We start from the raw sequence: 27,397 nt of genomic DNA, 5'->3' as shown, positions 1-27,397 counted from the left end.
CTTACTCCTCTTCCATGAAGACCAACAAATAGAGATATTGCTCTTTGGACCCTCCCCCAGCCATCCACTGCTATGCATCACCATCTATTTAGGATGTGATTTTCCATCAGTTCTAGAGACCTCAAGTCAGGACAGGTGAGGTGTCACCCTTTCTCTCTTTACCCTCCTCTCCATGCTTTCTCATCACCTCTTTTGTGCTTGACTAGTGGTCCTGGTTCACATGAAACAATTCAGAGAGATGTTCTGGTAACTAGAATAACTAACTGCAAAAAAAAAAAAAAAAAAATCCCCAAACCCCATCCAAACTCAAAAACCTACACAACTTCCTGGTTTGCCTTAGCAAACCCGGACTCAAGTTTCCATGCTAGCCACATGTCTAGAGAGCTATTGGAAAGGGTCAGACAACTGCAATCCAGACATCAATCAGCATATACTGCTGTGGGACTGCACCTTTAAGTACATCAGAGCATGTAAAGGGACAATTTTACACAGAATACAAGGTTAAGTTTATCTTGACGCTGGTGGCTATAATGTTTTAGACCCCATTTTTCTCCAGAGCTATTTCTCCTCTCAAAGACAAATGTGTGCTTGTTAATAACGGGAAGCTTTTCCAGCAGGGAACACTGAGAGCTCAGCTCTTGTATAATCCCATGTTGGTGCATTCCTGTAGTACAGAAATTTCACACCACCAGTTGCCTCTTTGGTGTGTCATAAATGTTCCTCCCACTCTGGTATTAAAGAGTTAGAAATAGAAACTGGAAAATAAAGGGAAAGAATGAGTTGTTCTGTTCTTTCGTGTTTGTAGAGACTAAATCCAAAAAACCCCTAGTCTCATGACTTTTAGCTTTCCATTAGAAACTGATTCTGTAATCATTAGAGATCAAAGCCAGCTTTTTAACATGAAGCCATTTTTAACATTAAAAAATTCACAAAGCATGCAAAGCAAGAATGAATTTGCTTTAGCCAGGTATTGACCCTCCATATAATCTCTTCAAAGGAATCTGAGAGTCACTTCCCAGAATAATGCCCCAAGGAAATGACAAGTGCAGTGATAAGTTGTCTTTACTTATTGTTTTGTTTTAATAAAGAAATCTGATTCAAAGCTTTGCATGTCCCATGAGTGTCCCCAGGGCAGATAGAGATGAAAAACATAAATTTCAATTTTCTAGACATTCCAGAGATGCATTAATACTGTAAAAGAGGAAAGCTGAGTAATGCTGAGATACGTTTTTAGTGTCCTCTCTTTCATCTCTCATACTGGAATTCGAGTTTTGGTTCTAACTCACGCTTGGATGGGGAATATTGTCCATGCTGTAACATAACTCTGATTCTGAGCTCAGTTCTAAAGATGTGTTTGAATCACCTTCAGGAACTGCTGAATTTCAGGGCACTAACTCTGAGAAAACTCCCCAGTCCCCCTGTCCCACATGAGTCCCAGTGATGCCAGTGATCAGCTGTGCAGCCCCACTGTCAGTAGTCCTGCTCATTTCCAAGGTATCACACAACATTATCTTATATAAAGATGTTGTCATCGGTCTGGTGTCATCAGGGGATCTGTAACCTATGAACTTAACATAGCTTCATTTTTTCTTACAAGTAGGGATCAAGCCTAGCTTTAAGTAGCTGATGCATCATGCTAATAGACTAAATAAAATTATGATAATCAAGGGCACAAAAATTAACCATGGGAAGTATCAAGGCCCAAAGTGTACTAATGAGCTTTAATGTCCCTGACCAGCCCCATCTGGGAGCTCCACCCACCCACATGGGTCCAGGAGCTCCCTTTAAGATCACAGTCGAGGCTTTGGTCCTTGCCTGAACTATGCTGGAGGAGTGCCAGTGTCCAGTTCAAAAACAACTGTGCCTGGCCACACAGATCTTTGATCCAGACTTCAATTTGCAGACTGTTTTCCTGGCTTGGCCTAAGCTCTGCCTTCTCAGCTATGGACCTGTGGCATGATCATGGATCCCACCCTCTTGTGGGATTTCTTGGTGCCCTGCTTGCCTTCCCTGAAGCAACGAGAAGGCAGTGAAGTAGGACTTGTTCAATGAAGTAGTTCTTGACACATGAGTTTTACATGATTATTCACTAAATTGTCTAATCTCAGGAAGTCTCAGCATGTACAGCAAAGAAAGGCATCACTCTTGTTTCCAGTAATTCTGCAAGTGAACCCTAATGTAGCTTGAGGATGTGGACATTCACCAGTTAGCATAGAAAGATGCAGATTAGTAGAAGGAACAGGGCTCTAAGTGGTCCAGCTTTCACACTTGACCTGGCAATCCATCACATATGACACTATTCTGTCAAATAGCAGCATATGTTTATGCAAAATCTGCTCTAAAGTATGGCAAAACGTCAGAAAAAGAAGTGAAAAGTCTAAGTTAGCCTTGGCAGGAATAAGTGTTATATAGTGACTGCATTTAGCTGATAAGGAAGGAAAGGAAGAGGAAATAAGACTGTACATTATATTAAAGGTGACAACTCTGTATGGTACAGGAGCCTAGACCTCGTCCTTATCAGCTGCTGAAAATGATAGTTGCCATGCAGAATCTGGAAGGAAATAAAGTATATGATGATTGGGAGGGGGAGTGCAATGAAAAAATCCAAAAGGGAGGCAAGGGAGAGGACAAGTGGACAGTAGGACAGCCTGACCTTCCAGAGAGACTAAAGCAAGACAGGTTATGTGATGGAAGAAGTGAAGAGCAGAGTAAAAAAGGTTCTGGGATTACTGATGTGAAGATGAAACTAATCATAATCGCAGCTGAGGACAAAAGACAAGTTAAAAAGGAGAAACAGAGTGCAACCTAATATAAAATGTTAAGGACTTGTGGAGACACAGCCTACTGAAGAGCTCTCAGGATCATATGCAGACCACAGCACACATAATGAGGCACTCAAGCAGCAGCTGAAAAAAACAAAAGGCAAGCTGATGGCACTTAGTGCAAATTTCTACTAAGTGATAAAGTTGCAACAAGTAATAAAAAGTCCTGAGAAGAAACTTTCTGGAGTACAAAGACTTTAGCAAGCTGGTAACAGAAGGGAGGACAGTGAGAGTTGAGGTGTCAAGAAAAGCTAAGGTCAAAAAAAATACTGAGCATGATGTTAATCTGATGTTCTGTCAAGGGAGCTGGAACCACTTCAGGAAGGCTTTCTCCACTCCTCTGCTCTGACCACATGCCACTGAGTACATATCAGAAATGGCCACTCATAAGGTGGTTGTGGCTCCTATTTCTGCGCTACTCGGCTGCAATATAAATTACAAAAAAGGAAGAAAACTGTAATGTCACAAACATTTGTAATGAAACTTATAAAAAAATCCATGCAAATGGAAAACTGCAGAGGGCAAAGCTGTTCTTTGCCACAACCTTTTCTGTCCTGTAACATCCTTGGTTCCCACAACACACCTCATAACCCAAAAATAAGAAACTTGTTCCACGTGAATCCGTGTCAGCTGACATAAGAGAGGAAAAGCCAAGCTTGCTTTGTTTATAAAAGTCTTACAGTGTCCACATGTTACTTTTCTCTGGCTGGGCTTGAAGAGATACTTGCTGAAATCTGAGTTCTGATACAATGAAGTCTCCAGAAGAAGGTGGACACCAAGCACTACTGCAACACGGCACTCTCACTGGAATCAAGAAGGAACTCAAAATGAGCCACTTACAAAGGAAATTAGTAAAGTGACAAATGCCAATTGCAGAAATAAGACTAATAAGCAGAAAAAAAAAATGCCCAGTGTATGAAAACTGGATGTGACAGAGAGAAGGTTTTTTGGGAACTCCTTGAAACTCCAGTTGGATAGACAGATCACTTTTTTACTATTGATCTAGATTGTTTCATATCTTCAATGCTGCAAGTAAAGAGGTCCCGTTTCATGGAGAGGCACTGTCAAGAGACTGAAATTCAGTCAGAGACTTTTCGTTGGAAGAGGATCAATGCTGTTACACTTGAGTCCTCAAGACCTGACAGGTCTAATTCCAGGTCCTTTGAAATACTGCATTCAGCCTAAAGAAAGGCACTCTGCTGTACCCCCAATAAGAGAAATTTAATTCCCTGCTGCCTCTGCACATCAAGCCAGAATGGCAAACTTTTGTAGGGCACTGCACAGGTGCACTTTCAGGTATGTCCTCACAATGCTTGCTTAATGTCAACTGTGACAAATTAGACAAATATAAAATCTTTTAAAGTGCCAAATCATAGCCTCAGAACAGAAGCTTCTGGAGACTTCAGTGAAGCTCCACAAACACAGCTTAGCTTCCTTGTAATAGGCACTTCTATCTCCCAGCCCCTATGGTTAGGACATACAGTTAATGAATACAGTTTTAACTTTGTAAACTCAAGAAGGGCAGTAAAAAACTGGGAAAAGGAATTCCAGTCTTTCACAAGGCAGAGCAAGACAAACTGCAGTAGGATACCTCCCACCGGGGTATTGCAAAACAACATGGATGAATAAATAGGCTGAAGTGTGCATACATCAGGATACCAAGCAAGTTATTTGCATCTGATGAATCCAAGATGTATCTGTAAGGACGGATGGACAGGCACATCTCTCAGGCTGCTTCCAAGTCAGCTAGTCAATCTACACCATATGCAGATTACCTAAATGGCTCCAGGGACGTCTGCATCACCCAGTCGGTGCAGTCTCCATTAGAGATTCCAGCACTAGCTGTGAGCTGGCTTGTAAGCCAATACAGCACTCAGTGAAATACTAGCTTAGGTCTTGGAAGCAATACAGATGTCTTCTTTAGCCTACACTCATTCATTTGCTTGTCTCTACCTTCTGGAGGCTGCTTCCTCCCTTAATATCTGTTCAAAACAACGACCTCCTCTCCCCAAAACAAAAAAACAAGAAGACACATCTGCAGATAACAAATTCATGTGCTTTGCAGGCTGAAAAAGAAATATAGGTCTATTAAGGGAATGGGAGTATCCTGAACTCTTATTGCAAAATTGGAACTTTTATTAAGCTTTTGTACAGATATGATTGTTTTACATTCTTAAAGATTTTGAAGCAAATGGTTTCATGAAACTATTTAGGTTTTTGCTTATATAAATATACTACTTGATATTTATATATGCTCTGGTCTCTTTCTATAGGAATAGTGGAAGGTATAGCAATGCATTTACTGTTAGACAACTTGTAAACAACTATGTATATTATTTCACTCAGCCTGTCTCTCCATTCAATTCACAAACATTTGAAATTACAGTAAAGGCCAAAAAACATAATGGATGGAATCCATGCTGAAAACAATGGGGTAGCCAAACTAAGCTCTCCAAAGCAATCTAATGCACTGCACTGAACATCTATGCTCGTTGTAAGATGAGTAATGTGACAAACACTACCTGCAAACTGAAAATTATCATCAAATCCCACCCACATTTCACCATAAAGCCTGAGAGGAAAAACAGAGGTTTGACTTAGTATTTCCAGCAGGTTAAAAACAGAACCTCTCAGGAATCACAGGTGCAGAAAGAAATGTTCCACTTGGGATGAGGCACGGAACCCTTCACCCTTGCTAATCCCCTGTGATTTAAATCGTGCAGTCTCACTTATTCTACCAGAGGCTTACATTTAATGCCTTTATTAATTAGAAAAATTAATATGTTTAAAAATGCAAGCATTTAACAGTCTCACCAGGGTCAGCCACACCTTCCCGTCACTGCTGGGGAACGGGACAAGTTCCCATATCACTGTTTGTTTCTGGGCGCAGCACTGCATTTTCGGCTATACCCCTGATAGCGAGATGACGCCCTTCAGTTTGCACTTGAGGGAAAAGGCACTGAAACCTCCTGCAGACTCTTGGTGTCATGCACTCAGGTAATGCAATGCAACAGCAGTCAGCCACACCTTCAGCTACACTGTGGCTATGCTCAGTATTGATTTTCTGAAAAGCTGGGTTGGGCAAAAGAGGTGTATGAGATTGCACTGCAGAAACCAAAAGGAAATCTAGAACTTAAAGGAAATTTCACAGAATGGCACAAAAAACTCAAAAGCTTAAAAAAACCCTAAATAAATAATTTTTTAAATCACATTTTCACAGCTATTATTTTGCACCACTGGAAATACTGTGCAGGGTGATCTTTCTGCTGCAAATTTCGGCATGTTCTTTATCCTCTCAGATGTTTTGTTACATTCAGATATTCACACTCCCACTGTTAATAGTTCTTTTTTTTCCACAGCAGCAGGCTTTGACCAGGAGTCAGCTAACCTCTCTAAGACTAGCAGCTGGAAAGTGAAACAAGTATTACTGACGCCATTAGTTTTGTGCATCCAGCCTTGAGGTTTTGTTGCTGTTGGGGTGGGGGTTTTTTGTTTGTTGTGGTTTGGGTTGGTTTGTTTGGTTGGTTTTGGTTTGGCTTTTTTTTTTCCTGTTCCCAGTTAGAGCTTGCTGACTAGTTAGTTCTGTACAGTTTCTTTCTCCCACCATTCATACAGAAAGTTCTCACACTGCCCTTCTGTCATCCTCTGTTGACACTGGAATATGATCTGATTTACAGGTGCTTCTCTCTGCTCCCTTCCTTCTTCTGCTCTACATTCAGATCAGAATAAAAGCAGCCTATTTGTTCACCTCAATTACAATGCAAAGACTGTATGGGATAGACTGAAAAAGGATGTGTCTGTTCTGACCCAAAGATACCACCTTACAGGGAAATATATGCAATAAAGTATACCAGTTCAAGTTTCTTTTTTCCCAGTTTTTAAAAAGCATGCATGCCATTAATACCTGTGCTCAGAGTTCACCATGGAGTTCTGTTAAATCACAGAGCTGGATTCAAATTTATTTCTGCTTCACGCTTGGAATTCTTTTTTGCAAACCCAGCATATGTACTCACTTTGGAGTCTAAAGCAGCAGGTGTCACGTTCAGAGGAGGGACAGAGATGCATGCACTTCGCAAAAAGCAAAGTACAAATCGCTGCCGTTTAGCAGAGGGAGAATTTAAATTTAATTCCACTAAAAGCAGGGAGAACAAGCGGTGTGTGTGCACAGGCTGGCAGCGGACGCATGTGCGCTTACCTCAGCCCACTGCTTGGCTCTTCATCGGAGGAGGTGCCGTTGCAGATATTGCCGAAGGAGTGGCTGGGCTTCAGCTTGGGTTCCTCACAGTCTAAGGCAGGCTCTCTTTTCTTCCTCTTGCTGAAGAGCTTCTTGAAAGGCTGGAATTTGCCTGCCTTTTTCTTGTCTGCGGATGACAAGACAGAGCGGCGCGGGGCTGAGGGACGCGGCTGGCGAGCACACGCCGCGGCAGCAGGTTCAAAGGAGGAATGAGGTCAAAGAGCAAGTCACCAGCCCGGAGCAGCCCGGCACTTGAGATGTAAATGCAGGGCTGCAATTTGCTGTTGACGCGTCATATTGACAGAGCAAAGGAAAGGGCACTAAAACATCTGTTCTTGGGTTTGAGGATCTGCTTGGGGGTGTCAGCACAGCTGAACATTTCGATGAACAGACGGGATAATTTTGCAAAGCCAGAATGTAACAATGCACCTCATTTTTAGGCTTTACACCACAGTTTTGAGCATTTTACCAAAAGACAAGCACTGCTTTGGCCATCCCACTTTGGAAGGTGCTGGATCCTCTGTCTTGAATTAGAATCAATTGAAACCAACCAGCTGTGTTTTAATTATGTGTCCTCATAACTAGACAAGTCAATTTATAAATGAACAAAGAGAACAGGATAAAGTTTTGTTGGTTTGCTGCTGGGTTACTTCAATAAACCTCCAACTTTATATCAGCAAAGTTAATACATTTCTCTGACTTTTTTCCCCCAAGTGACTGAGGACAAAATTTGACCAAGCATTTCTTCCTTGAGACATTGAAATTTTTAAAGCTACACCGAGAAAGCGCAACGAAAACACAAAACAGACATGAAGACAGAAACAAGAAATAAAAAACTTAGCCAGACTTAAAAGACTGGAGAAAATAAAGGCAGCTTTCAGCTACTATACCCACATCTATTAAAAAGAAGTACCACGATTTTCTAGTTAACCCCTGTGAAGAAAAGGTTAATTTCTCAGGGCTAGGATGCGTCAAAGAATAGCTGAAACATCATAACTTTTTAAACCAGTTTTGTTTCTTTTCTGCTTCACTTTAATTTTGCACTGATTCTACTTGGAACAAGCTAGTGGTTCTGTTTTGTTTTGTTTTTAAAGAAAACCCAAGTCTTAGCCTCGTGAGAAGCATCATTTTGTACTGGTGGCAAATATTTTCATAAGTTATTTAAATTCCTGTATGTGCTTTTCTCACAGTCTGTTTGCATACACACTGCCTCAGCATGCTCCACTCTTCCTATGGGCTGTGGCTCAACAGAAAGCAACGGTTTGGTTGGAAGGTATATGGAGGCCCAGGTAGGAACATTTGACCACGAAACTTGGAAAACCTTATGTAATGCAATAGCACTCTTCAATTCCACATTAGGTTTTACACTCCACTCTGCTGTACCTGAGCATGGTGAAGCCAAATCTGGGTAACACCCCTTTGTAATTGCTGGAGGCATAGCTGCAGAGTATTCAGAGAAAGAAAATGTGCTCAAGCACATTGTGATCTGCCTACTTCCTGTGGTAAGTAGTTTCCAAACTAGCATGGTGCCAGGGAGCCCGAGTTGAACTTGTGGTGAGATCAAACTTACACAAAGTGAATTTATCTGTACCTGATTATGGATGAAGTAGGGCACCTAGACTGAAATTATAAAGTCGAAGATGCAACAAATAGTAATTCTGCATTTCCTTTAAAGATCCCTAAAAAGCTCACCAAACATAATTCCTCACCTTGGGCAGTCAAGATACACAGCATTTGTGCAACTTGGTTAAGACAACAAGGCATCCCAGTAGCAGCATAAAGATAGAAAGCTGAATTATAAACCTCAAATTCAGGCGCAGCATTAGAATTTTTTGGTTCAGAATCACTGACTCACAATGAGCAGGCAAGAAAAACAACAAGCGCTGAAGCAGCAGTTTTGCCAGGGTAGAAGAAAAAGAGGTACGGGAGTTTACTCAACCTGTCCCCCAGTTCTGTTTTCCATAAGCTGACCAACTCACATCTCCAGCCAGACTAATTCTTTGCTGCTCGATTCTACGTTTAGAGAAATATATTCTTAAATGAAACCCCTAACAGACAGGCAGTCAGTCATGCAGAGAAAGAGAGAAATTATTGCTCTTGGCCAGAGCTGCTCCAACCCTTCACACGCCTCAGAAACTGACTGCAAAACCCCATAAATCAAATGGTAGAGCATACAGGAGAGAAAGCATCAGTACTGGACACAACACTGGGGGAAAGAGCTATGTGTCCACAGTTCCCACCTTGCCTGTTTCCTCCGCCTTCTCTGAAAGGGAAGACTGCCATGCCATTTCTGCTGGTTAATGTAATTTACTGCACAAATCAGCATTTTTAAAAAAAGATTCTCACCATGTCATTCATCCCCATTAGCCCTGTGCCCTCCTGTTTTGGAGGTCTTCAGATATAACTGTGAATTGCCTCATTGACTTAAAATCTACTGTACTGATTCACCAACTATGAATCTAGGTGTTGAACAAATATAACAGGTCAACACAGCTTTCATTTCATCAAAATGGGTGAAAGCCAACACTCCTATCTCCAGCCAAGATCTGCTTTTCTCTGTGTGATTTACCATGTCCCTTAGCTGTTTCTGCTGCATACCCCATCATCACAGTTGTCACATTACTAAGCGTGAATTCTTTAAATTAGGCTTTATGACTCATTCCAAAACCAATGAACACCCTTCCCTGCACAGGCTGCACACGCTGTTCCCCGTCCTGCCAGCAGCCTGCCCTTCCAGGTATCTAAGGAAGGAATGCCTGACCACTAAGACAAAGTCTGTTTATGTAAATTTTTCACAAGATTTTACAGGGGAAGATGTGGGATGATATCACCTATAGGGTAAAATGCTTCAGTAAAACAGTAAAACAAGTACAAAAAGGAGTCCAAACATCAGCAATGCAACAGACAATACCCTGCACGAAAGCCTTTTGAATCTCTAATGCTCAAACACAATTCCTCCCTTCCATTCATCTCTAACGCTGAGAGAAAAAATGGGATAAGAAAGGCTGAAGGTTAGGACACCCAGTGCTGTCAACTTGCAACAGGGACAATTGTTGGGAGTGCCAGGAAATAAGTCTGCTTACATGGGCCATTTGCTTCTCTCCTTAATCGCTTGAATGGGAATCCTACAGATCCAGCCCCAGGAGACCAAGGGAAATTAGTAATTAAATCTTTTTCCTGTCTGTTTGACAAGTCTATCTTGTTCAAATCACTGTAAACAGTTAACAGTAAATCAGTTTTGAATCACAGAATAACATAAGGTGTGAAGGCGACAGATAAACAAGTTTGGACACACTATCTGGAATAACAGAGCACATATGGTAGGCGCTCCTGTCTCAGCTATCAGAAGAGTAGCAGAGCAGATTAGAATAATCTTTAACCTGTCATATAATTTGTCTGATGCACAAAGACACAAGGTGCCTAACATAGAGCCAGTTAAAGCGGAGAGCATCGGTATCATGAAGGCAGCACATGGTCCCTCCACTCCCAGTGACAGAGGGGAGCAGCTTCTCCTCTCACACTCTCTCTTTCATGCTCTCCAAGAAATATGAAAGCGGGTGCAATGGGCTTTACTGCCAGTAAATCAGTCACAGCCTTTGGACTCCAGCTGGCAAGGTCTTATCAATGTGCCAGCTGAAAATTCCCCATAAGATATCTTGCTGTTAAACTACTCAAATGTCACCCAAATCCATTGGGATTCCTAGGCTTAATTCCTCCCTAATCCATCCCATCAAAACAAGCACAGAGTCCTCAACACAAGCACAGGTCAAACAAAGATTTAACTACCATGATTATAGAGGGAAGAAATTTAAATGACTGGAAAGAGACTGAGCAGTGTATCCCACAAAACAGGAGCAATGCAGGGACGAGGTTATGCCAGTGGATGGGACAGAGAAGATGCTAATGTCACTGGAAATATCTGAAAAATAATTTTCAAGCAAAGCAAGCTTCACAGGAGAAACAGAAAGTCTCACATAATCAGAGAAAATACACCTAAATATTTAACAAGTTGTTGATTCCTTGTTTTGCCTATTTGCTGCAGTGGTGGGGGCACTCACAGTAGTGTGGATGAGGAAACCTGCAAGGCGAGACCTCTTCAAGCAGAGCTGACGAAGCACATGCATCAGCTGGTGAGTAGGAAGATGACTGTTGAGGTGAAAAACAAATAAAACCAGGATTCACAGTGTCAATTTGAAGTTATTGTGGCCAGGATTTTTCAAGCCCCACATTTGAAATGGAGTTTGCAAAGATTTCACAGACTTTATTGCTCATTATATGAGATGCAGCATCTGTCTGTAACACTTCTCCTAGACTGAGATATTGCACAGGGCCTGTCTCCAAAAGAATGTGTTCCTTGTTAGAGAATTTAATGGCTACAAAATATGGTGTAATAAGCTAGATTAATGAGAATATGAATTATTAAATTGAATAGAAATTCCTATAAAGAATTTAGAGAATGAAAATCCGCGTGCACGCATCATTAAGAACTGTGTGGACAAAGGGTAGGTGGATTACTGGTCTGCAGGCTCAATACAGCAGCCAAGGCAAAAAAGGGAACTAAAAGATATTAAGAGGGTAAGTTGATTGACATCACTTATTACATCTCTACAACAGAAAAAGGCTGTTATGAAACACAATGCCAGTAAAAAAACCCACCTTGATTTCAAGCTAATGGTATTTCTTATTGATGCTCTTTTAAAATAACACTGGATGTATCCACTGCAACAAGCAGTGCCCTGCCGAGCTCCGGGTTGGCCATGCATCTGCACAAACTTGTTTGCTTTTCAGGTCCCCATCAAAAAGCCACCCTTCCCTCCCCCTTGCCTAGTCTGTTCTCAAAGGGCATAGAGCTTCTCTGTGCAAACCAGGATTGACACTTGCCTCCAGCTTTCCCACCCACTCCACGACTCAATACAACCACTTCTGTGAGTCCCCAGAGATGCTCGTTACTGATATAAATTTGCAGCACTCCCTGGAGAGGTGTTTCCACTCCTTCAGGAAAGGGAAACAAATTGTTTAGGATCACAGAGTAGCCTCTGCTCCACTTACATATGTTCTCATGTTTCAAAATAGGTGTGAGCTCCCGTACCTATTGTAGCTCATCTGATTTCACAGGGAAAATTGGTTTCTGGAGACTTTCTGCTTTCATGACCTGCCCTCAGTCTATTGCCCTCTCTTCTATATGTAGCTAAAAAAAGAGCTGGTGTTGATAGATGAATGCAGTCCAGATATACAAGGCAGGAACAAACACTAAAGAGCCCAAAGAAACATTTAAGAGAACATATAGGGAATAAAGATTGACATAAAAAAAGACTGACATTCAGATTGAATAATGTAACTTCTCAGCAATGAGTTCAACTCTGTGAGACATTTAGTGATAGCACATAAAACTCATAAAGCAGACAGTATGCAATAGTCCCATGCTGACAGAGGTGAGACAAGATAATATGGCCTGACATCAAATCAATACCTGAGAAACATTAAATGAAAACAATATTGAGAGGGATCAAAGGTGTCAAATTGGAGTGGCCACGGTAGTCTAATGAAACACGTAGGCAAAGAAAAGGAAAAATAGCATGCCAATGCTTGCTTGTTTTTCCAAGAGTATCAAGTGATCTTACGGAGATACTATTTCTTGCAAACCTTGTCCCACAGAGAGGATGAGGTATTCTTGGATTACCTGATATAAACTAGTAATACTACCTAAAGTATCCATAACACAGCAAAACCAAATTCTTATTTTCCAGAAACATCTATTTTCCTTTGCCACCTGCAGAAGCAAAAACATTTCCATAAACAAAAGCCCGTTTTTGATTTTTCTTCCTCCCAAAGACTGTATCCTACCCAGAAACCATATGTAGCTGAGATACTCAGCTGTTTGGAGACACGTGTGAATCATCTTAATAGAGTCTATTAATGTTCAAAAACCATCTAACATACTTTATCATCCAGAGCAGGGAAACAGCTATTTCAACACTTCTCTTGATACAAGGAAGTAATAGGGAAAGTAAAAACTTACGTAATTCACTTAAAGGCAATTTAAAGGATTTAACCTCCACTGTATGAGATTTGCCTCAGTGCTCTTTACAAGCAAGAAACAAATACAAATGGAGAGCAGGAGTAAAGAACATTTTAAAAATATTTAGATGACATTTTAGATGACAACAGAAGAACCAGAGCTGAGCAAATACTGGTCCTCTCTCCTATGAGACTAATTCTTTAGTTCTCATAGTCTCATCTACTCTGGTGAGAGTCTTACCTCCCTTCATTGCTGAGCTCCTATTTTCCTCTTTTCCCCATCTATAAATAAAGTCTTCCCAATCAATCTTTGTATTTCTGTGCCTTCTATTTTTATCAAGTATCACAATGAGCAGTCCTCGAAGTCAGAAAGCCTTATTTACCCAACGGTTTGTTTTAACGTTGACATCCTGCTGCTTTAATCTATCTTTGGGTAGCACCTTTGGGATGGAAAAGACACTGCCCTCCAAAAAGCACAACCAAACTTAGAGCAGGCAGGTCACTTTGGGGATGTGTGAGGTAGGCTGGGGATAGCAGGGACTCCCATCAGGGAAGACAGTATGAGAAGATCAGTGTAAACTTTTCCAAGGGAAAGCCCCAATTACAGGTTACACAAGTGAGTAGCCAGGGGGTTTAAAGCAACTTGGGATACACATCCTGAGCACAGTGACAACAGGTAGTGGAGTTCATACATAAAAGGACATCTGCAGAGGGGTTAAGCAAATGGGATAGATGTTACTGAGGTGCTGGGCTGCATTGCAGAACATATGCAATAAGGTAAAACCAGCTTATTATAGCTCCTGGCTCAGTGATGCATGTGAGACTTTTCGAAAGGAATGGACCACAATAGCTTCTGGGTCACCAACAAAACATTCATCCATTATGTAACAGAAAGGAGAAAATTACTAGGTCAAGAATTATTAACTCAAGTTATTACTGATAGGAGACCCTTTTGGTATGCTGGGTTTTATCTGAGGTTTCCAGAGCTGCATTAAACACCTGAGGTAAATGCAGCAAAGGGATGTTGGCTTATTATTTCCTTCTCAGAGAAAAAAAACCCGTAAAACATAGGATTCCCTTAGCAGAATAATTTCTTACATGGGACCATTCCTGCCTGAAAGCATTTAAAACCTACCCTGGCCACGCTGCATATGAAAAGATAAACCTCTCAAAGGCAAAGCGACTTCCCTGAGGCCCTGCCACAGAGCAGTCCAAAGTCCAAGGAGTAAAACCTGCACTGGACAAACAGCTCCCCACTGCCCCTCCCCAGCTGCTGGCGGTCATTTACACCTCCTCAAGGCTGGTACAAGCTGCTGACAGACCAGAATACACTCAGATCACTATTTCTAAGATCATTCTTGCAGGGGATTGTGTTTCATGAAGTTTTTCCTACCCCTGCAGCCCTAGGATAAGTCCTGTATTGCACTGGTCAACACTTTTGGATCCATACCATTTCCAGTTTTCCATCAGTGAGAGAAGGAGCATTTCATCCTCACAGAAACTACTGGCTTACCATAGAAGATGTTAATTTTCATGAAGTAAGCGTGAAACTCATAGACCAAACCTCCTCAGTGATAAGGCAGAAGTGCTAACAGCATGCTGCTGAATTCTACTGATAAGACAAACCTGAGAAGTATCCTGACCTCAAAGGAGAGTCAGAGTGCCATGCCAGAAGGACTGGATGGCTGGAGGACTGGGATAACAGAAATGAGAGGCAGTGCTGCAGCATTGTGTACAAACTCATTTGTTTAGGGCATATTGCTCAAACATTCTTCCAATAACTTGGTCCCAGATCAGCTAGAAATGTGCAAGAAGACAGACACACATCTGGCCACACTAGCTGATCACAGGATAATTATAAACCAGCAGTCTGGTGCTGCTACAAAAATGAAATGTCATCCTATGGAAGGGGCTCCTGGGACTGGCAGGGGTTACTATCCAAGAAAGGGGGTGGAGAGCCAACTTACTAATAAATCAGTAGGTGCTAATAAATCAAGGCTGTAAGCAAGCAGGTACATCCAATATATTTTATATTGGGGTTTGGATTTTTTTTCCTTCTTTTATAGTGGAAACAACAAACTAATACATTGCTGAGTCATTTTGACACAGAATAAATTCTCTCTTGAATGGCACATAAAAGAAATATTATTGGATAAAAATTTCATGTCATGGTGCAAAATCAGATGTATTATTTCTGCTTTTGCTGCCTAACACCACCTGAAACCAGTAAGGACATAGATACTGCAACATAAAGCAGCTGCAAGTACTGAAACTAGTAATGTAAGGAACACTTTCAAGGCAGTATCCTGCTCAGAACAATAACAGCCAATAATTGGAGAAAACCAGCAGATAAAAATGGCTTCTTTAGTTACTGTGACTGGTGAGTGTCCAAGAATGGCTTCAAGTGACTGGAAAACTCAGTAAAATCTTATAAAATTTTACAGTTTAGACCTCCTTAGAGGTATCTAAGAGATAAAAAATTTGGAATATTTTTCTTCTGATCTTTGAGAACTAACAATATTCACTTCGTAGAATATTCAAATAGATGTATTTTACCATCACATTTACTTGGCTAGCACTGAGTATACAAACATATAACACTAATAAATAGAAGCAGTGCTATTTTAGATGCCAGCCAAGAAAGATTTCTACTACAAATAGAAATATAAAGAAAGGGTTCTTTATAAGTTTTGTAATATCAAAATAGAAAAAAAACCAAGGTACTACAGTGATGCTAAGTGAAATCTCCTCCTGTCTGTTCTATTTTATGATGTTAGAATAAAATTAATTACTTGTGAAGAAGCAAAATTAAAAAGAAGAGAAGCAGCCATAAAGAGATGACACTCAAGCATTTATAAACTTAAACATTTCAAAAGTATCTAAAAGAATTCAAATATAATATGGCCTTTTCACAAAAGAACAACTCTTTCTATCCCTGAACTAAGAAAACCAGACATTTCCTTTTAAAACATCTTTTCTTTAGGTAGTGTGAACAAAAAGAAAAAAATCTATTCCCTATTTTCATGTTGTTTCACTTCCAGGCAAGGATTTGCCAGGCCAGGATGTGACTGATCATGTTCATCACACACCATCTCACTGAGCAGAGATTACAAAGCATTATCACCAATAAACTGGGGAAATACATCAAATTCAGCCACACAAGCCAGGCATGATTAAACTTTGCTGAGAAAGGAGATGCTGCTTTCTCTACAACATCACCTGCCCACATTGGAATTTATTTACCGTGTACTATGTCCCAGAATGAAACAGAACAGAGGGGACTCAGGTGGCCAGGCAAAGCACAAGATCTTTTGTGCTAGTGAGGATGGCTGAATGTAACTACCACCCAGGGAAATTAATGCATTGTAGATTGCAGGATATGACATCAAGATGGACCCCAGAGTGAAAAATATTCAAGTGTGCAGTTTGTAAACCTTGGAAGGACAGTGGGAGCAGAGGCTGTGTCTGTTGTACTCTGAGGAGCTACAGCAGCCCTGACACCCAAGGGACCAGCCAAGTGTTACATCTCACGATGCAACATCATTCCAGAAAATGTTGCTTGTATGAGGTGCCTTCTGGCAGATCAGATACCCTCCAGCTGTTCCAGTATACAACAGCAAGAGCAAGGAACAGAAATTCCCCTCCTGGTACTGACTAGTGCCAGGGTCTGTTTGTCAAGCAAGGATGGAAGTGGAAGTCCATTTCAGCAGCTCTGAGCACTCCGTCTTCTGGGTGCTGAGGCACATTTTGGATCCCTGCAAGCAGCTTGGTGCAGGAATTGGTGCCCCGCCTGTCCAGTTAAGGGAAGCTCACAATGAGAGTCAGGGGAAGCCCATGCTGACCAGACTGTATTTAGCTCCCTTCCTTAGCTGCTTCTCTGACACCATAGGCTTCTTGACATCTTGCATAAACACACCTGATACCATTCCTCCACTTGTAAAATCAAGATTCAAGAGCACTTGCTGTAAAAGAAATTGCAGAGAGCAGATTTGGGAACGGGCTGGGAGCAGAGGAGAGAGGTAAAACATTCATCGAGTTTTAACCTTATTTTTTTGTTTTAAATGTATTCCCATCTAGACTACAAGCATTCAGCTGAAGCAGTATTTTTCCATCTCTCTAAAGCAACACCTAGGGTTACAGCAGCACATGCAAGCTTGAAAGAACAGTAACAGTACAAATACAATAAACAAGCTGAAATAAAAGTTTACAAAAATAATCAGTTTCCATTATGGGACCAGTGGCCTCAAGAGATGCCCACATCTCTCTCATTGACACATTTTGATGCTGAAATGCGGCAAAGCATCTGAAAGCAAATCCAGGTTGTACTTCTTGAAACTTTCCTCACATGAAAGTTTCTGAAAGATTTGTCAAATCTGAGTATGGAAACCAACATAGCTGTTGTTTGCCCTGTGGGTATAGAGAAGGCAAAAACTAACACTTACAGCTAAAAGTCCTAGATGAAGAGAATAATCATTCCAGTGCTCCATGTTGGCCCTCTATCAGATCCCCAGATCCTCATATCAGGTTTTCTTCTGCATTGTCATAAAAATCCTGATGCTTTAAATGACTGCACTAATCTTGATACTTCTTTAAACAGCTGAGCTAAAGTCCAAAAGCCATATGTGCACTAACACCCACCCAGGACAGTCAGAGGAAAGAACCATTTAATTTAGGTATACAAAATGACAGCACTCTCAGTTATATGAGGGTAACTTTGCACAGTGTACAAGTTAAGCTTAGGCTTCTCCCACCCCTTTATCCCCTCTGCTTCAATTTTAAGACTAAGTCTTACATATTACATGGAAGAAAGATGCCAGTTGTGCAGCAGAAATACACAGCATTGCAGCGATGCAGAGCAGCATCTTCTCCAGGAATTTTCTGTTAAAGAGCAAGTCTCAATTACAAGAGAAACCACATTCCCTCCTTTTCTTTTTCCTGCTTTTCTGCCATGGATTGTTTGGAACCAAACCATAAAACGAATAACCACACAATATCAGAACAAAATAGGAGAGTCTCCAAATATTCTCTTTTTTCAGTTTGGCTTCATTTATCACGTATGTCTCTATCTATATCACAGGATATAGATTGTTCATAATGTGTTTGCAGAAAACATTACTCTGAACAAATGTAATTTGATCTGATTTAGTCACAGTTAATGTTGAGTTTAAACTCAACACATATCAACAGACACTGAGTTTAAGTGTTTCAGACTGTAAACTGAAAATTATCTGATGACAACTAATCTGCTGTACCACCTGAGAATTCACTGGTTTACTGATGCTAAATGAAGATGAGCAGATCACTGATGAATCTGGAAAAAAACCCCACCTGGACAGAATGCATACAGCTACCTGGCATTATATATATCCATATTCATTAATGGGAGGGAAGTTGCTACTCATTTGGAAGGTGCCAGTTTGGACACAACAGTCGAGCATGTGACTAAAATGTGTTGAAATACGTGTACTTGGTTTTGGTGAACAGATTCCTATAAGGACATCACCCATCACCCACATGGTATCCTAAAGCTTCAGTAATGGTAATGCAATCCTGACAGCATCTGGATAACCATGTATACAAACTAGGGAAAATAAGAGAGCAGTGAGATTTCACTACTTTGTAGCAAAGGCTTTTAAAAAAACATTAGTATTTTTACTAAGTTCTTCCAAAAGCAGATGGAAGTGGTTTTCCCATTTTTTCAGCACAAAGTGGAAGGAGGCACTGGATAGGAGCTGAAACAGATTATCTGTCTGTAACTGTTCATCCTCGAGGTGCCTTGGTGACGTGTACATCCATGGAACTGATTCCTAGCTGCAAGCCTCCCCACTATGGCAGCCCACTGCTGCATGGACACCACGTGCACTGCACATCACTGGGGAGGAGGCCAAAAGCCTCTTAACCAAAGCATGTGAAATTAACCAGGGCCAAGGAAGAGAGCAGAAAGGATGGCTCTTAAAATGCATGCACGACCTTACAACTCAGGAAGGATCTGAAGGTGTAGCAATCTGTGTTACTTCCTTGTAATATCAAATGTTTGTTTACCTAAAACATCTGCCAGAAAAACTGTCCATAGAAAAGACCTCAGAGCCCCCAAGAAACAAACTCTCTGAAAGACAGCATCACCCTCTTTTGCAGCCATGGTGGAAACACAGCATGGCTGGATCCTAAGCAGCAGCTCTAAAGTCCTCCATGCTGGGGAATATACACAGAGCCATTACTAGCATTAGTTGGCCTCTAGCAGAACCAGCCCAAACTGAAGAGAGAGAGGGGTTTATTTTTCTTTGGTTTTTTACTGAAAATAGTTTTTGTTCCAAGACACACAGCAGGGAAAAGCAAGATGGCTGGAAGCCCCCTGAGGTTCTGATGGGCAGGGGCAGAGCGTCCGAGGCAGCCTTGTAGGACTTTGCTCTCCTCTGCTGGAATGGGCTCCAAGCTGTAACTAGGAAGTTCTGAGGACCTGACCTCACTGTAAACAACTGGTTTCTCTGCCCTGCCCTCCTGGACCATGCCATCAGACTGGTAAGGTTTGTCTGTACCTGTTCTTCAGGATACCCCAAGCACCCTCTCCAGAGTCAGCCACTTATTATCCTTCAGCACTCGAGTTGTTAGCTGGGGCAAGTGTAGCCACAGAGCAGCTGGTCATCCCTGCTTTAGGCTATGCTGTGAAATGGGACAGGCACTCTGCTCTGTAGGTTAAAGAGGACACCTCATTTAGGGAAACAGCATTCCAGAATAAGAATTAAATTTCATCTGTCATGGGAGAGGCAGAACATGAAGAGATTGCATCTTTGGAGTAAGGAGGCAAGATTTTAACCTCACTATCTAATAAGAAACCAGTAAACAAGAGGACAGAAGTCAGATGGGTTGAGATGTCTAATTAGTTCATGAAGCATTTTACTGGAGTATAATTTTGTATGTGTAACAAAGCAAAAGGTACTACTTAATTGTAACTCATTAAGTGCAAGTTGTTTAATAATTAGAAAAAATGAATGCAGGCATGGCAAAGTTGGTATAGACAAGAATTCCATATAGCTGAGTGTTGCATTTCCAACAGCAGCCAGTCTGCTCAAGAAGCATAGGAGTAATTTGAAATTCAGTCTTGATCCATGGGGTCAACTTTATTTTCCCAAGTTTTCTGAAATAAATCTTAAGCGACAAAAATAATGAATGCCTTCTCAACAAATGACTGGATTAGACAATTAGTGTCTGTCTCCACCCATGAGCAATTAAAACTTCATGTTCTATGTATAGAAGGCATTGCTATCCCATGTAGAGTGCTCATGGATATATAAATCATCCATATTCATGTTTTCATCATTTTGGAGTTCTGCTAATACTTATGCAGAATCAAGGTAAGTCAGTCATACTTATCTCTTTGTAAATCATATCCTTCTTAGGGAATCAGAAACAAACATCCCAAATAAGATTTTAATAGCATAATATTTTCAAAATTTGCTCTTTACCCAGGGAAAGTTTGCTGAGGGGGAGAGAGTTCAGAAACTGCTGCACATACCAGGATAGAAAGGGATTGAAAGCAAAGGGACCATAAGAAAAGTGGTCATAGGCAAAGATTTCCCAGAACAGCAGCTTTCAGAGAAGTCTCACACAACAATGAATCACTTATCCCCTACAACTGTCTGCTGGAGATTTTTAAGTCTTTACCATAGTACCATACAGTGATTGACCCTAAAACCCAGTACAAGGCAAGACAGGGATGCACCCTTGGTGGTAATTGTAGAACAAATGGTTTTCTACAAAAGTAGGCACCAAATTCTGGGAAAGTCTGGGCCTGGAATTTTCAGCTCAGTTATGGCTTAACTAATGATAGCTAACACAAGTGTAAAAGTCACATGAGAAACAGAGTTTCCTTCCCACAGAGCCACTGGCAAAGCATACAAAAAGAAAACTAAAAAAGTCTGAAAATTTCACACAAGTAAATTCTTTTCTTTGTACTGAATGGACACGCTATACTCCCACTGCTTCACAAAGGAAGTTAAGAGCTTCTTTATATGTCAAGCCTACACTCTTTTTGTCAACAAAATACAAATGAAAGGGCCATGTGAATTATTAACAAATGACAGCAGAGAGCTAGTCAGGTATTTCAAACACTTGTGTCTCTTCTTCCCACATGAATTCCTCAACAGTAAATGCAAAGTAAGTCTTCTTACTACTTCCATCATTTAAATCCATAATTAGAGCTGATTAAATAACTTGTTGAGAAGTAAAGGCTTTTTTACATTCCTTCCTCTCTCCTTTCTTTCCCTGGGAGAGCGTTTGACCTGACTGTCAGTGACAGGGTGACAGGGGGACTTCATGGTCTGAAGGGTACTTGGTGAATCAAGTCAGAGCCTTTTCCCCTCTTAATACCTTTTCAGTACCTCAAGAGGAAAATCATGCCACCCAATGGAAACAGAGACACGAGGTATATAATGGGGAAATCTGAAAACAGACTAAAACTTTAGTCATGTTACAATGTTAATCATCATCTCACATCAAAAATAGGTCTTATTATAGATGCTTTGGCCAAGCTCTCCTCCCCCATCTCCCCCTACCCCCAAACTTCACCAACAAAGAGGTGAACAGGACATCACCACACGATTCCAACACCACTGCTTGACAGCATGCTTGCTATTTACACATAACTACAAACTTAACACTGCTTCAGTCCATTCACAGCATTTAAGTCAAATAAATTCTAAATTTGTCGAAGAATCTCTGCAAACCCAATGTAATAAATAAAAGTGAAATCATATAACGTAGTATCAATGCAAGTGAAAGATAATTGAGAATTATCATATGAAAACCTGTGAAGACTACCATAGAAAGCTTTAAAATGGCAAACTTTTTGACAATTTTGAAAAATAACCCAGATGATCCTAAGTAAGCATGTACTTTTCTATTTACTTCAAAATTTAAATCCATAAATTCTAAACTTTCACCAGGTAAAAGGGCCATTTCAAATAGTATGGTAAAACGCAGCATCTGACATAACACAAACTGGGGGGAGGGAATCAAGTTTCCCACAGTGGAACAGGTAACAGCTCCTAGTAATGCCACAGGGAATTACCTGCAAAAACATAAACCAGAATAATCTCTTTGTTTTGGATTTGACTGAGCTTCACACATAAGCTGTTTGTTCTGACTGCCATAAAAATGGACAAAAGCAGCACACATATTATCAGCAGCTCCTGCTTAAAAACAAGAAGCACAGCACATTTTCCCCTCAGCCAGCTCCCCGCTGAAAGTATTCCAGACTAAGCCACAAAAACTTAACAGTGAGCTTTCAAATGACAGGACATCACGTGCTCCATCAGTCAAGTACTTACAAGGTTTCTTAAACAAATTGATCATGCCTACAATTTCAGATGAAGTCAGAGACACTCCAGACTTGATCTTCTCTGAGGAAGAAACAAAAGCCATGAAATCACCAAAGAGAAGGACTTGTTTGGATTTGTTGTTGTTGTTGTTGTTTTGGTTTTTTTTGTTGTTGTTGCTGTTTTTAAGAGAACTCTGAAAGACATATTGTAACGTGATAGGAAGCTTGTAGGAGCAGCCTTAAAAATAAGGCTGGGCATGTACTTCAGCGCTCTGTTCTTAGCACTCTCCCTGTGGAAAATGCTAAGGGAAGTTTTAACTAGCAAGAGTCAAGGTGATTTCAGATTGATAGCTAAGACCTCCCAGGTGATCTTACATTGGGTACATTAGTTTATATAATTGCTTTTTGCTCAGTCTTCCCCAGCTACAAAGCCAAAAATAGCTTACTTGTCCCACAAGGGAAATAAGGTATACCAGGGATACCGGGCAACTCTTTATAGGTGTTATGAATAACAGCAGTGGTTTTAAAAAAGTAAGAAAATTCCTGACATTATAGTACTATCCATGTTTTCACTTTTACAAGAACAATTTAATGTCAATAGCTACCATGAAATCAGGAGGCTGAATTTTCCAAGATAATTTGTGCCAGACATTAGTATTTTCTGAAGCATCCTATAGTACCATGAAATGGAGACAAGCATTAAGCAGACTTTATTATTCACCAGAAAAGAAGCAACAATGATGCAAATTCCTCTTAGAAAGCAATAAAGTTTTGAATATAAAACCCCAAAAAGGCTTCATTATGCAGTTCTCAGTCAACACCAGCTGAGCCAAAGCCTACTACAGTACTTCTCTGTGCTATGGATAAAACTTCCCATGGCTCCAGTAGCTCCATTCGCAGAGATGCCAGTCTTCCACAAACAGACATTTGCAACTGGATTTAAGGGAAAATATACTCTGTAAAGCCAGGCTCTCTGATCTGTAGTTTGGCGTACAAATGGAGGTCTAATTTTCAATTCTCTTGGGAACCAGGTAGCTTCTCATGAAGTAAAATCCACAACCGGAAATCAATGTTTTAATGACATCTTTTCAATTCTTGCATTGTGTTTGTTCAAAATCATGTATTACAAGTTTTACCCAAAGACCAGCAACAAGTGGCTATGCTTAGGCTTTCACATCCTGATGGTGTTAAGACCAAAAAGTGCTTCTCATGAAATTCAAGATCTAGAGAAAGGTTGTGCTTTCTCAATGTGAAACAAAAGTTTATGGTTTTTATCCAGTTTCAGCAGAGGTCCTTGACATTTTGTATCAATTGCAGAGAAGTCAGAATATAAAGTCTTTAAGAGAGGAAAATTTTGATTAATCTGTTGTACATAGTACATTTACTAATATCTGATTCCTCAAATCTCCCTCTGTCAAGTCAATTAAAAAAGTATATTTGGAGAAACATTGAAGAATCTTAGGCTTCTTAGTGACCCCTTCTTTCTAAGCACTGGAAATACAGACATACAGAATAATTTCCATAAAACACAGACAAATGGGATTGAACTGTAAATGAGAAAAGATAAAATAAAAAGCTTGAGAATACTATCCCCCTGTTACTTTCTCCTCTGAGGTATCTCATGCTAATTTTTTTTTTTTTGGTAGATGTATCAAGATTTATGTGTAATAATGACTTTAGCAACTTCTTTCTTTAGGGATTCATTTTAATTCACTAATGAAACATTCTCAGGAACCAAGAGATTCACTTTCACCCAATTTCATTTTAATTAAAAAGAGCTAAAAAAAAAAAAAAGAATAAGAGGATGAAACTACTTTGGTTTGACAAAATGCATGGCTTTTTGACCCATCTATAAGGGCTGATTATGCCACTCCAGCAGCTGGCAAACCAAGATTCTCTGCAGTCAATAAATCACCTCACCCAGCTCCCTCAAGCCTTCCTCCCACAGTGCTGCACTACATCTACCATCCCTCCAAATAACCAGCAAGCCAGGATTAATTCAGACCATGAATTACAGAAGGGCTCAGGATCATCAGAAAGACTGCATAGGTATCTGAGCAGAAACTCTGTGGATCACAGCTGTGGTCACTTCCCTAAGCACATTCTGCAGCTATTCAAATCCTTTGCAGTTTTTGCACTCCAAACCTCATGAGAAAGATCCACCTTGAAAACCAACAGATGGACATTACAATATTGAAGAGCATAGGTGTCAAGAGGTACCTCTTAGAGGGATAACATAATCTACCATCAAAGTTGGAGATGCCTGAATGACCACAAAACAGCCTCCTAGGTGGGAACAATTAGTACTGTTCAATCATCACACAAGGTTATCAAAAGACTTTTTGTAATAACAGCTGAGAAGCAGCAGCATCACTCAGACAACAGACATGAAGATAAGTGGTGGAAATCTGGCAGTGAAGAGACAGAAACCATTCTCCCTAAAACTTCCTAATATCAGCTTTATCTCAGTCACACCTGAGCTGCCTGCCACCAGTGTCACAGCCTTTCTCTGTTTAAGCAGGGATGACAACTGAAACACAAACTTTTGTTACATGTCAAAACATTACAATGAAAGAGGATTAAAAGGTGAAGTGACAAAATTAAATTCAGTGCAAAGTTTGAAGACAAAAATAAAGTGTTTTTCTTCAACTGACTTACATGAAAATAGGTCTTGATACATAAAAAGTGCAATGCAGTAGGCATTTAAAAGGTCCTGGTTATTCCCCAAACAATTCCTGTTTATGTAAAGCCCCTAAAACACACATGGTGTGTTCTGCTTTTACATTATCTTATGCAGATATTAATTATGTAATTCACATCCCTGAACTGGCAGTAATGCCATCCACCAATGCCAAACTAAAATTTTTGCCCCTCTGGCCAAAATTTCACCTGGACCTATTTTCAGTGCAACAGGAAACAGAGGCAGTGGAACTGCTAAAAACCTGTTATATATAATTGTAGATATGGAGGTTATTTATGCAAGTATAGATTTGGCATAGGCACTAGGCCTTTAACTTAGGAAACACGCTTTGGTCAGAAAACTTACCTGCTCATTAAAAACCCCACAGATCACCAACTCACTCAAGTGCTCCAGAGCTACGTGCAGTCAGCGGAGAATATTGAAGCTAGTACGAGAAACCAAGAGAGAGCAGCAGAAAATGAGCCAGGCAAACACCACTGGAGCCAGGAAGTTTCTGATGGGCGGTTAAGGCTACCAAAGATGGGATCCATTATTTAGACAAGCATGTCCCACACGAACAACTCAGGAGGTGATACAGAGCTCTCAAGCAACGGAGTTGCAATCTTGTCTCTTGTGTGTCCCTTAAATGCTTGAGGTCTAAATGGAAAAACTTCCAAGTTAGCATATAAAAAATTGTCAATATATGGCATTTGCAATGGGATATGCAGCCATCCACCTCTAATTTGCTTCGTCAAAGAAATTCTACTCAGTATGACCACCAAGGCTGCCTGGAGACCACTGAGTGAACTTTGAGAAATACTTTTTTCTTTTCTTTGTGAGTGGACAGGTGCCTCATTTCCAGATAAGAGTTCCAACAGCACAGTGACAGCAAAACCAGACAGTGCTGAAGGGAGCAGTGTCTCTCTGGAGATTTGCTCTGGAGCAAGCACTGATTGCAGAGTGCCAGCGCTCCCCAGGACATTCTCTTCTGAAGGCAGACAGGTAACGCCAATTTGCCAGAGTGTTCAACACAACACCTCTCTGAAGTCCTGACTTTGTGCAAGCAAAGGGAAAATGATAATTTTTGAAATCTCTTTAACAGAAGTCTCAACTGGAATGAAGCATCTCTTGCATTAATCAATATCCTTGCATCAAAGTAAAATCTGGCAAGTATCGCTTCTTATTCTATTAAGCCACAAACCCTGTTTAATCTTGCTCTATTATTGTCTTATCTACGAGCAGCTAAATTTCTGCCAGGTTGGCTCAACTAACCGACTTATGTTGCTATGATTCTGAAATTTAAAAAAAAATCTGTTACACAACCAGAGCAGAAATAAAAACACTTGAGCAGCTGAAAGAGCAGAGATGAAAAAGTAGTGCTACAAAACAAGAACAGATTTAGGAATAATGAGGTCACCTCACACCTCAACACACATGAAGTTATTCTGTTCACTCAAATAACTTCACGTTCGGTAATAGTCACAGCACAAAATACCACACCATTTTAAAGAGACAGAAGCATTTTCAATACTTTGGCTAATTAGAAAAAAAAATAACAGAACAAAATACCATCATGTGTTCCCCTTTCAGCTGTCTCCTTTACAGATGAAGACAGAATTAAGCAGGGTGGAAAATGTTCCCTCCCTCCTCACATCCTGTAAGTGAGAGACCCTTAATCTGGGCATGTGGTTGCAGCTCCAGAGCATCAAGCTCTGGAGCTGATGTGGAATTGTGGAATTCCTGGTGCTTTAGAAGCATCTTGTACGTGATCAAGCACTCAGATGCTGCTGTGGCGGCAGCATGGAAGATCTTCTCACCAGGTATTTTGGCTTCTCAGCCTGTCTTATTCAAGGTACCTGCAGTTTGTTCTTTACTTAGCAAGGGAAAGACATAGTATTAGCTTCCCTCCAAACTGTCGAGTCAAACAAACCAAAATTCAGAGCCATGAGGTCTGGCAATGCCAGTGTTAGGGTTCCCTGGGAGTCGGGGGAAGGGGAGGGCCCATGGGAGACAGAAAGGCAAGTAAATAGATGTTCAAGTGACCCAAGATGAATGAACAACTGACAAGTAGACAAGAAAGGAAAATGATTAAACCACTCTGACTCTTCATCAGATTGGTGATATCTGTGCAGGCAAGAGCTGGGGTTTTTATGTTGGTTTTTTGTTGTGTGGTTTGTTGTTTGTTTGTTTTTTTTTTTTAAGCAAACCCAGAGAGCATGATTTTTTTTCAAATAGAGAGGAGTGCAGCAGTCAATATCTAATAAAAGAAAGTTCTAGATGTCAAAATTGTTCAAAAAGCATAACTGCCTGCTGAGCTAAAGCATGAT

At 40.6% G+C, this 27,397-nt stretch overlaps 1 protein-coding gene across 29 annotated transcripts in view; it reads right to left on the bottom strand.

Moving 5' to 3' along the window:
• The window catches only part of CRACD (capping protein inhibiting regulator of actin dynamics), a 129,022-nt gene that overhangs the window by 31,971 nt on the left and 69,654 nt on the right, over positions 1-27,397 (bottom strand). For 27 of the 29 annotated variants that reach the window (XM_050338822.1, XM_050338818.1, XM_050338821.1 and 24 more), the window contains exons 3-5: positions 25,437-25,515; positions 22,401-22,472; positions 7,018-7,183 (exon numbers count right to left, since the gene is read on the bottom strand). In XM_050338822.1, the coding sequence (XP_050194779.1) occupies positions 7,018-7,183; positions 22,401-22,425 (191 nt within the window). In that variant the 5' untranslated portion in view covers positions 22,426-22,472; positions 25,437-25,515. The remainder of the gene's footprint in view (positions 1-7,017; positions 7,184-22,400; positions 22,473-25,436; positions 25,516-27,397) is intronic. The other 2 variants (XM_050338819.1, XM_050338843.1) reach the window with 2 other exon arrangements.

This window comes from Myiozetetes cayanensis, unplaced genomic scaffold (assembly GCF_022539395.1).
Source record: "Myiozetetes cayanensis isolate MyiCay16 unplaced genomic scaffold, myiCay2020 scf7, whole genome shotgun sequence".
NCBI lineage: Eukaryota > Metazoa > Chordata > Aves > Passeriformes > Tyrannidae > Myiozetetes > Myiozetetes cayanensis.
This window is presented reverse-complemented; position numbering and strand designations above follow the sequence as displayed.